This window comes from Benincasa hispida, chromosome 1 (assembly GCF_009727055.1).
Source record: "Benincasa hispida cultivar B227 chromosome 1, ASM972705v1, whole genome shotgun sequence".
Taxonomy (NCBI): Eukaryota; Viridiplantae; Streptophyta; class Magnoliopsida; order Cucurbitales; family Cucurbitaceae; genus Benincasa; species Benincasa hispida.
Window position 1 is genome coordinate 53197488 of NC_052349.1, and position 11883 is coordinate 53209370.

Here is an 11883-nt window from a genome sequence, read left to right on the forward strand (position 1 = left end):
GGATAGGCCTTTGAATCTTGAATCTTCTGTTTTTTTTTTTTTTTTTTTTTTTTTTTTTAGCTTAAGAGCTAGAGAGCTTCAATCTTCAGAATTTGGGAGCTTTCGAGCTTCAATCTTTGAAGCTTGAGAGGAGCTATATTCTTTAAGATTTTCAAAGCTTCAATCTTTGGAACTTTAGATCTTTAAAGAGCTTTGTGTCACACCCCTTCCCAAGCCTTAAACCCCTAAGATCGGGAAGGGAGCGTGAGAGTGATTATAACCCTTCTAAGACAATATTTGTACTAAATATTGTTTTCTCTATTTATTATGATTACAATGGGTTTACCACATTTACCTATTTATCTATACATGTAATCAATAGGTTCTCATTATCCTACCTATTAATCTATACAACCAATTAAAAGGTTACAATACTCCACCTATTTATCTATATATGTAATTTAATCCTATTTTAAATACTTTTAACACATGTTCTGAGCCGTGCCTCGAGAGTTTACCGAGCTTTTAGTTGATGGTGGTGGGTAGTGGACTCTTGTTGAATGCTCCGCTCTGCTACCTAAGGGGGTTAGGAAAACAATTTGAAGAGTGTGAGCTACTAAGCCCAGTGAGTGGTTCTTTTAAAGATGAAAATCATTTTGAAAATCATCATTTTGAGAACAATCACATGTTGGCACTCACACTGAACTCAAGTGCAATCAATGGCATAATCACGCAGCTACTAATTTGTATTCCAATATCAACATATAGCAAGCATATCCTATCATCAAACAATACAATCACCTATGAAAACCTTTCTATGACCCCAATTTCTACCAATGTGCACATCGACCATTTTATTTATCCCGCTAGTAATGCTTAGGTACTTGGCCATATTTCTCGCCGGTCGTCACCGACTATTATTTCCCGCTGACCGAAGCCGACCATTATTTCCCGCCGACCGAAGTCGACCATTATTTCTCACGAAGCACCTTTTGTTAAGCATGCTAACCACATCCCAGGCATAATCGCAGTTTCCATAGTCACACACAAACAATATCATGGCTTCACAGTATTTACGATGCACTTCTCTTTTAACTTAAGTGAATATTCACAATGGACTCTACCGTAATGCTTGCGAGAGATGACGACAACCCTATAATTCATAGGATAGCAAATTCTAACATCTCAAGACTGTGATGTTCAGATCATACAACTATAATATTCACATTACGTACTGATTTATCAAAGACACAGTGCTAACAAAGAAGTATAACACCCACAGTACATCAAGCTACTCACTGTACTTTCTGACTAACAAAGCACGTACTATTTACCAAATATACTGACTTTACCTAACCATCATGCTAATAAATGATGCTCTAGAGTGACATAACTTTTACCACGCATACTAACCTAGCAAAATTATCATGCTAGCAGGGATGGTATTTTCTAATGCAACATAATACGCACAACATCTACTGAATTACTAAAAACAATGTAACACTCACAACATATGTTAACTATTAAAACTATAACACTTACAACATATGTTAACTATCAAAACTATAACACTCACAACATATGTTAACTATCAAAACTATAACACTCACAGTAAGCTTTCCCTCTTAGTAGGAAATTTGGGCAGCACCTTTCTCGAGCTTCTCTCTTTTAAACTCAAAAAATTACCTCACTCTCTCTACACGACGATTACTACTGGAATTTGTTTGAGAATGAGTTTAATTCTTCAGCCAATGCCTCCTATTTATAGTCGTTTTCAACTTTTCTCTATGTGACAACACATCCTACAAGTGGCCTCTTTTAAATTACTAGGGTTAACTGAGCTTTTGAGTTGTCTAATTTTAAGTTTGCCAACCAAAATTACTCCTATGGCATGTAATCTTGGCCGTGTATTTTAATCCCTAAGTTTCTGCATGAAATCTCCTTTTGCCAGCTAAATTTCTTAATTTTTGACTTAATTATCAAAAATATCAAAGATCGCATTACATTCCTTAAAACACAGCATTCTGTTCAAATCTCGCTCTCTCCGCTCTCGCTCTCTTCAACTTTCTCACTCATTTGGCTATCGGCAGTGTCGCTCTCTCCATGTTTCTCGCTAAGGATCTCGCTTTCTCCAGCCTTCTCGCTCATTTGGCTCTCGGTAATGTCGCTCTCTCCATGTTTCTTGCTAAGGATTTCGTTCTCTCCAGCTTTCTCGCTAGCTTCGCTCTTTTCAATCTCGCGAGCGTCGCTCAGCCAATCTCGCTCTCTCCCATTCTCTCGCTCAACCAGTCTCGCTCTCTCCCATTCTCTCGCTTAACCAGTCTCGCTCTCTCCCATTCTCGTGCTCAAATCTTGCTCTCGCCATTCTTTCCAACTTCCTCCAATCTCGCTAATGGGTTACCCTCACTGCTTGCAACACATGGATTCTACTTTTCTTTTTAATTTTTAACTTACCCTATACACTGATAATTAATTTTTACCTCCAAATCTCCCAATGAACAGTCTCCGTACAAAAGGTATCCAAATTCTTCCCACCTTCAAATTATTAATTTCAACCTCCCAAGCCTTCCAATGAACAGTTTCCAAACGAAAAGTTATCTAATTTCCTTTGTCCCCCGAATTCGCTAGCTTCCAACTCCCTTATTAATCTTCCCCAATTCTACCCACTTATTCATAGCTATATATACTATTGTTGGATAATTATTAATAAATTTCTTAATTTATCAATTTTTTCCCTAAATTCCATCCAACTTCCTCTTAATTTAATTTATATTTTTCATTCATAATTTTAATTATATTCTCCTTTATTTTCAGTATTTTATTTTTCCCTTCTTTCTGAATTAGGATTAGAGTTTTACACTTTGGCTTTAGTTCTTCCAACCTCCCTAGGAAGTTGTAGACTCCAGATCGATTAGAGCTTCAGTCTTCTGGAATTGAAGGAAGTTTTAGCTTTCCAAGTCTTCAATCCTTAGAAAGTTGTAATCTTGATATTGATTAGAGCTTTTGAGTCTTGAAATCTTCAAAGCTTCAATTTTCGGGTCTTCAGAGTTTTAACACTTTGTTTTCAATTTTCAGGTCTTCAGAGTTTTATCCCCCATTTTTCTTCTTCCAAAACAAAACTCAAACCACCAAATCTTCTCCAACCATGACCAATTAAAAGATAAAAAATAAAAATAAAATTGAACTAAACAAATAATTTAATTACCTAATCTTTGGCCTTGAATTAAAAAGAAAAAATCCAATAATTTCATGCATTAATTTAAATTTACCTAGATTCCGGAATGTTACAACATAGACTACTATTTATTTATTTGTGTCATGATAGACACATATGGTAGTCTATCGTACAGAGATTATGATATTTTACTATTAATCCTAAATATTTTTAGGAATTTAAAATAAAATTTCAATATATTGTTTCACTTAACCTATACCCGCTTTCTAACTTATGTAACTGATTTCAATTTCAAATCAATAGTAATTTTGCTCAATTTTAATAGAATAGCTAAAAAAAATCAATAGTAATATTTAAACAAAGATTAGTATTAATGCTGTTATTTTTTAAAATTACAAAGAAGAAAAGTTTGAAAAGGCTTTTTTCCTTTTAATGTTTTATCATTATTTTGAATTTTCCTAACAAATCGGGAACAGTTGTTCGGATTAAAAAAAAATACAAGAGTGGACCATATGCATGGGAGCCTCGTTTGTTTTCTTCTACAGAGACGCGCTTGTGGTCGCCGATTTCCTCTGCTCAATTGTTTTTCCCTTTCAAAATTTCTTCGAAGGGGAATTCAGTTGAAATTCACGATCATAATCGCATTTACAGGCCAAACAAACGCAGTGACTTTCCGACGGCGTAGAGATTAGAAGAAGATAACTTTCAACGACCCGTAGCCGTATTCTCATCGCAGTCAATTCGTCTTTCGTATGCGTACATGTTCTGCCACTACTTTCCATATTGCGTCTGATTCTCTCTCTCTTTCTTCATCATTGCCCAAGAGACGTGATTTTTTTGGCATTTTTCCCCAATTGCATCCGTAACCGTGGAGTTTCTTGGTCGAAAGTGAATCCCATTCTGGCTTCTCTGGTTGGGGAATTGGGTTTCTTTGATTGGCTTGTCTTGACAAAGGGGACTGGTTTATCTCCTTTGTTCGCTCTTAATAACCCAGATTTTGATTGTGTATATACCAGCGTTCGATTCATTTTCTTCCCCTCTTGTTTCTGAAGTCAATTTCCCTTCTGGGTTTTCGATTTTCTTCCCGATTTCCATTTCAGAAGTGTTGGTTTTAGAGTTGATTGGATTGTTTATAGAACACCTGGTTTTTAAATTTTACAAGAAGCTGGGTATTTGGAATCTGGTGGCTTCGGTTAAAAGTAGCCATTGACTGCATACGATCCTTTATTGCGAAGTTTTGAAAGTTTTATCAGGTGGGGTTAAGTTACTTTTGGAAGCTTTTAACTCTCGGTAACCTATATCAGATTTAAGCCTAATTTTTATGTCTGTTTCTTGTAGATTTCTTGAGAATTAGCTTGGTAATTTTGAGATTTCCTTAATCCTGTTTTGAGTTGATAATTGCAAAGATGACCATTGACAATCTTGCACCAAGGGAGGAGAAGAGGTCGGGCAGGAAGAAATCTGCAGTGGATGAGAAATCTCCTTTGTTACCAAGTAGACAAGATGAAGTTTCTGGGTTTAATGAATTTAATGGAGCTTCCTTCAGCGGAGCGGTGTTCAATTTATCGACCACAATCATTGGTGCTGGGATCATGGCTTTGCCAGCTATGGTGAAAGAGTTGGGCCTCATTTTAGGGGTTGCCATGATCATCATCATGGCATTCCTTACAGAGGCTTCAATAGAGCTCTTGCTCAGGTTTAGTCGGCCGCGGAAGTCGACTTCTTATGGAGGTTTAATGGGAGATGCTTTTGGGAGATATGGTAAAATCGGGTTGCAGATATGCGTTCTTGTCAACAACATTGGTGTTCTTACTGTGTACATGATTATTATAGGTGGGTTTCAATCAATTCATAAACTTATCACTAAATCTATTTCCATGATTTTGTTTCAGGTATTGTCTTTTAGTGTGCGAGCATACTAGACCCAAATGTAAAGCTCTGAATAAGTTCTTTATTTCTGGAAATATAATTCTTAGTTTCTTTGATGAAAGATAAAAAAAAGGATTGAGGTGTAAGCCTTCCATGTCTGGGGCGCCTTTTTGTCTAGTGTGCGATTTTCAAAAAAGTGATTTCAGGACATTCATCATCTGTTATCTTGGCAATGAGTAACTTTCTTGGCTAGAAATATTTACATATACAGTTGGATGAGATGAACAATCTTGCATGATTTTCTCCTTAGGTGATGTGCTCTCTGGAACCACCGTGGGCGGTGTTCACCATGCTGGTGTTCTAGAAGGATGGTTTGGCCAACATTGGTGGAATGCTCGATTTTTTGTACTTCTATTTGTGACGCTTGGAATTTTTGCACCATTGGCATGCTTTAAGCGGATAGGTTAGTGCTTTCATTTTCATCGGGAAGAATTACTGCCTCTGCACCAATCTTCTTCTCAGCATGTTCAGCTTATGTCAGAACATGACCAGCACTTTTGTTCTATAAAGATATCCGAACTTGGATTACTGCTATGTTTTGTGAAAGTTATTCTTGTTACTTTACTTTATTCATTTGTCCAACAGCTTAAGATATCTGATGGTCTTGTTTTGTTTAATTTTGCATCTTAAAGACAAATTTTCCGATGGTTTTGAACAACAGGAACAAATGCTTTTAAATGGTTAAAAGAACTTTCCCAACACAAATGTTTATGTTTGGCAACTATTTAGAAGTACTTTTCAGAAAAGTTGCATGCATCCTAAGCATTCTTTCCATTATTATTAAAGTTCCTTGATCAATGTGCTCTGAGCCTAATCCATAAATAAATATCAATTTATATTCAACATTTCTGTTTATCATGATTTTTGATACTCCCTTGCATACAGACACAGGAAATAGGATGAATCTGAGCTCCACCGAAAAGATAACCATGGATATTTATGATATGTATTATGGAGCTTTAATTGATTATTGACCCTTCTTGGTTGCAGATTCATTGAGCTTTACATCTGCCCTATCAGTTGCACTGGCTGTGGTATTTCTTGTCATTACCATCGGAATTTCAGTTTACAAGTTGATAGATGGAAGCATTAAGATGCCCAGATTGCTTCCTGAGATTTTCGACATTTCATCATTTTTGAAGCTATTTACTGCTGTCCCCGTTGTGGTTACTGCCTATGTATGCCATTACAATGGTAATGCACACTGCTCTCTTTTCCCATTAGGTTTTCAATTCCAAGCTTATTTTCTTGCATCCTTGTTCTGTTGGTGGAACAGGAGATCCAGAATTTCGGTTGATGGCCTAGTGTGAAGTAAATATCGACAAATAAAACTGATACAAAAAATGATATAAAACGATGCAGGCCATAATCTGTACAAATTGATTTGAACCTGGTTTTTCCATAGTTTACCTATGCTGTTCTTCTGTGTATGAATTTCTTTAAAAAACTTCTGTAAAACTTGAATATCTTATACACCAGTGCAAGAGTTTTATGGTTTAGAGGCAATGTGCTGAGATTTTTATTGGTTTCCAAAAGAGATGAGATTATTTATCATTGATTTTTTTGAAAGATTGTTGCCTGCTAGTTTTTACATTATTTGACGACATCTATCAATGTTGACGGATCTGAATCTTGGTAGACTAAATTGCTGGTAATGTAATATATTATTGGCTTGAGGTATCTTATATTGTTGACTTCTTGTTTGCAGTTCACAACATAAGCAATGAACTGGAGGATTCTTCACAGATAAAGGCAGTTGTACGAACTTCAATTGCTCTATGCTCTTCTGTTTATGTTATGACCAGCATCTTTGGCTATCTCCTTTTTGGTGAAGGAACTCTCTCAGATGTACTTGCGAATTTTGATGCTGACCTTGGTATTCCCTATGGTTCTGTGTTTAATGATGCTGTCCGTGTTAGCTATGCAGCACACCTGATGCTTGTATTTCCAATCGTCTTTTACCCATTGAGGGTTAACTTGGATGGCCTCCTCTTTCCATCTGCTCGACCATTGGTTCGAGACAACTTGAGATTTTCGCTGATCACATTCTCGCTTATTACTCTCCTTTTCTTGGGAGCAAATTTCATTCCTAGCATCTGGGATGTCTTCCAATTTACTGGTGCAACTGCTGCTGTCTGCCTTGGGTTCATATTCCCTGCTTCTGTAGCTTTGAGGTTAGCTAGTTACTTCTCTGGCTTACCCGAAATAACCATTAATGCCTCATTGGTTTTCTTACTGGGAAAATAAGCGTTACTTGATTGCTTATTTTATTGAAGTTACTCGGTCTCTAACTTTAGAGACTCTGTTTGTTCTAAAAGCCTAGGAATATTGGATTTCTGCTGAATTTAGGATTTTGGTCGATTTTGTCATTCTTATGAACCATCTGCAAAGTTATCATATTGTTGGACTTGGTGGTAGCTTCAAAGTTATCATATTGGTGTGTTTGTTTTTTTTTTCCAGGGATTCGCACAATATAGCGACGAAAAAGGACAAGGTGTTGGGCATTTTCATGGTTGTTCTTGCAGTTTTCTCAAACATCATTGCCATATACAGTGATGCCTACGCTTTGTTCAAAAGGGACTCCTCGCCCCGAGACTGATTGATCATGCTCTGTTGCTGATCACAATACCTGGAAGGAAGATCGTCGTATATTCTGCCAAGAAACCTTGGTTCTTGCAGAATCAGATGCATTCTCTTGATTGCAAATTGAAGGTTTGGCTAGAACTTTTATTTATAAGTAATGAGATGAATGTGGTGTTCTGTTGGGGTTGTTGTTTAGCGTACTGGGTGCTGTTCTCCATGTGTATTATATTCCATTGTCTTATTATCTGTAATAAACTAAACATGATGGAACTTTTGACACCAATGTTGGGCACACTTAAGTTTTAGTGTGGCTACTATTTTTGTATTTTTGCAAAGGAGTGTGGCTATTCATGTTTTGTTTGTTGTCTACTACTTTCACTTGGTTAAGTGATCAATCTTACAAATTGGATTGCTTAGGATTAATTTTGTGAATCAATTTATTAGGATTTAATTTTTGTTTATATTAGTAAGTTTTTCAAAGATGTTTATTAGTGCTTTTCTCGTTGGAATTAGTGAAGAGTTGAACCGATGAAACAATTGCATGCAAATTTTATCTAAATCCAAAGTTTAACTATTTGATTCTTTGGAGTGAAACTCAAGTAAAAAAGTTTTTCTCCCTAACTTTTGAAATAATTAATTCTTTCCTTATTAACATCATTTTTAAATTTTAACTTTGTTTTTATCATTTATTAATTTGGATTGATATTCATTTAAGGCAGTATATTTCAAATTAATGTTACCTTCATTTCAGGAGTTTTTTATTTTTTATTTTTTATTTTTTTTCGTATTCCTAATTGAAAATCGATTACATCTCCTTTGAAATCTCAAATCTATGTTAAATATATTGGTAATATACTGAAACAAGTAAATATACACTGCATATATCATGATTTATTTTTTGGTGTGTTTACAAATACATTAGAAAATGTAAATATGCATAACATATATTGTTTGGTATATACAACAATATATTGCACAAATTATCTTATTCATGCACTTAAATATACTCTAGTTTATTTTTAGAAAATTCAAATATATAGTGTTGTATATATCAAATATACCCCGATTTTTTATTTGAAGCTTCCTGCTGATTCTTACTTTTATTCATGAAGATAACAATTTTCGTATTTTTGGAGAAACTTTTCTTATTTATGTAGGTGTTGGAATGAAAATTGTTTTAGGTAGTTCATAACCCTAAAAAAATTTCCTGACACGCTTCTTTTGGTATTAATATTATAATATGTATTTTTATAATAATAAACGTGGTATAGAGTCATCAAGAGAACCAAAGAAAAACCTAAAGGCTGAGGTAGAGGAAATCCCCTTTCACCAAACTGAACAAGAAGAGCCCTCCAATTGTTAATAATCATAAGAAGACTGATTACATAAGAATTTGATATAATTTGTACATCATCAAGAGGTTGTACGTTGAAGACGAGCTAGAAAAGAATAAAAAGAAATAGACTCATCTTCAAACATCTTACTATTCTTTTCTTTCCAAAGACACCACAAAAGTGCTTCCAAAGGATTTTTCCTTTTCACAAAAACTTCCACCATCAAGACCATCCATCATTCAATCATCAATCTTATCTTCTTAGGGAGACAACTAGTCATCCCAAGAGCAATAAAAAAAAATGTCACCCATTAGAAGCAAACTCACAATGTAAAATCAAGTGATCTATAGTTCCATCTCTATAAGATAAAGGCAACAAATAAGGGGGAGAGGGACCACTTTGGGAACTTCCTTTGAAGATTCTCATGAGTATTTAGACTTCTATAAGCAAGGGACCAGAGGAAAATCTTCATTTTCTTAAAAATTTTAAGCTTCCAGATAAGGTCACCATAGAAAATTTATTTTTCATGGCCCCCTTCATTAAGTTTTGGAACATGTATTTCATTGGAAATTTGCCCGACGAATCGTTCTTCCACTGTAAACCATCCCCATTTCTATCCACCATCCAAGAATTCAGCAATTGGGCAAGAACAATGGAACTACCAACTTCTCTATCAAAGAGGCTTCTCCTAAACCCCAAATCTCAAGCTTGGTTCAGAGAATTCCAACAATCAACGACCACGACTTCATTTTAGTGGAAATAATGTAAATATCTTGGTACAAAGTCGTAAGAGGTTGAGAAGCATACCAAATATCTTCCCAAATCCTTATATTTCTACCATCTTCCACAACAAACTCAATAAAATTAAAGAAATGGTCCTTTTGCTTCATAAATCCAACCCATAATTTGAACTTTCTTTTGTCTCTAGGCATAAGGGAATTCCAACCACAATCATCAACCCCATAAATAGCACTAATGACATGCCTCCAAAAGGCAGTCTTTTCATGGCAAAATCCACAACCACTTCATCAGAAGAGTACTATGTTTCTAATGAAGAGAGCCAATTCTGCGTCCCACATAGATCGTTCGGAGAGAGGTCCACTTCCAGTTGGCAAGGTGGGTGGCTGGTTTACATGTACCTCCATTCCATACGAGGTTTCTAATAATCTTCTCCGAACAATTACTAGAACTCATCATGGCTTGCATCAAAGAAAAAGAAATGACACGGCAAACTATTGAGAATCGACTGAGCGAGAACCTACCATCTTTGGAGACAACTAAGCCACACCATTTATCAATCTTCTTCTTAAACTTCTTCTCAAGTGCTTCCCACAACACCTTGGCACCATGCTTTCCCTCTATGAGAAACCCTCGTTTAAGGGAAAATTTCCACTTTACAACCCAAAATGGACACATGAAAATCAATCTCTTCAAGGCTAAGATTTACCCCAATAAGAGATGTTTTGAAGACATTTAGGGAAATGTCAATAGAATAGGTTGACAATAGACCACCAAGCCCTCAGGTTCCCATCACTCCAAGAGGGGGTCACCCTCATATTGAAGGTGTGTGATCTCAATCGATGAATCACCAAAAGAGAAGCCTTTAATCAATCTTCTTTCCTTACAATACCGAACAAGATTGTTGTGGGAGTCCCCCACAATTGTGAAAAGAAAGGACGAGAGGGGGTCACCCTAATGCAGACCTCTTTTAGCAATAATTTTTTCCCTCAGTCTTCCATTTATAATAATAGAGAAGTTGATTGAAGAAAGAGATGCCCAAATCCATGTTCTCCGTCTATTTCTGAACCCTTTAAGCTCGAGGACAACATTAAGGAAAGCCCAATCGACTTTATCATAAGGGTTTTCAAGGTTCAACTTTAGGAGAGCACCCTTCTTACATGTTGACTTCCATTATTCTAAGGATTCCAAAGCTGTCAAAATAGTGTCAAGAATTTGACAACCTTCCACTAACGCAATTTGGGAGTCATGGATAATTGAAGGAAGGACTTTTTTAAATTTCTTGGTTAACACCTTGGAGATGATCTTGTAAAGAGAAGTCAATAGACTAAGGCCTATACTTATTGATTCTTGTACTCACTAATTTTTGTTGCCTTTTTCTTCTTAGGGATTAAGCAACTGTAGACCTCATTGCACTGTTTGTTTATGATTCCATTCTAAAAAAAAAAAAAAAAAAAAAAATTGTGGAACACAACTAGTAAATCGCCCTTTAGAATGTTCCAAGATTTTTTTTATAAAACTCACTAGTCATACCATTTGGCCTAGACTACTTAAGATTCCCCATATCTTCGACTGTTGCCCGAATTTCAACCTCCTCAAAGGGGGGCTTGCAAAGCCAAGCTAACATGGATATCCAAATGTCTCCAATCCATAGAGGTGGATGTTCGATTATAGCCTCTAGAGAGATGAGAAGACAGTCAACATAGACCTGCAGAGCTTTCTTAAGGAAAAAAACTCCTAGATGCCGACCAACCCTTGTAGGTTGAAACCAAGGTCGATCAACTTTAAGAGGCGAGTATACAAGTCGAAGATTGGGAAAAATCTCTAAAACCTGATCGAGAAAAATTGGAAATAAACCCTAGCTGAAGTTGATGCCAAGAACAAGATGCAAATTCTCCCTAAAAAGAGCTGTTGAGGATTAAAAAAGACTTGGGGCATACTTAGGGGGATTTCCAGAAAACCAACGGAGCATACAAAATTGGTCTTGTGGCTTTTGTTAAATAGGATGGACAAGGCCACCTTCGCCGACTTCATCATAGGTCAGTTTTGCTCCTTTGTTTTCTTTGATAAAGTAGTTATCATCAAATGAGAATTAGATTCCTTGCTAATTGTTATACTACTTACTCGAGCAAACATCTCCTCTAC

At 36.0% G+C, this 11883-nt stretch overlaps 1 protein-coding gene across 1 annotated transcript; it reads left to right on the plus strand.

Annotated features, from left to right (window-relative positions):
- Positions 1–3707: 3707 nt before the first annotated feature.
- Positions 3708–8038, plus strand: LOC120082728 (amino acid transporter AVT6A-like). Its single transcript, XM_039038009.1, has 6 exons — positions 3708–4407; positions 4493–4987; positions 5334–5486; positions 6074–6277; positions 6792–7257; positions 7544–8038. The coding sequence occupies exons 2-6, from the start codon at positions 4561–4563 to the stop codon at positions 7680–7682; spliced, it is 1389 nt and encodes a 462-aa protein (XP_038893937.1). The 5' UTR covers positions 3708–4407; positions 4493–4560; the 3' UTR covers positions 7683–8038.
- Positions 8039–11883: the final 3845 nt, after the last annotated feature.

Bases quoted from the DNA above. Each gene is read 5' to 3' on its own strand.
- LOC120082728 (XM_039038009.1), top strand. From the start codon at position 4,561: ATGACCATTGACAATCTTGCACCAAGGGAGGAGAAGAGGTCGGGCAGG. The intron at 4,988-5,333 runs GTGGGTTTCAAT...TTTTCTCCTTAG, and splicing joins TGTGTACATGATTATTATAG to GTGATGTGCTCTCTGGAACC. The intron at 5,487-6,073 runs GTTAGTGCTTTC...TCTTGGTTGCAG, and splicing joins GGCATGCTTTAAGCGGATAG to ATTCATTGAGCTTTACATCT.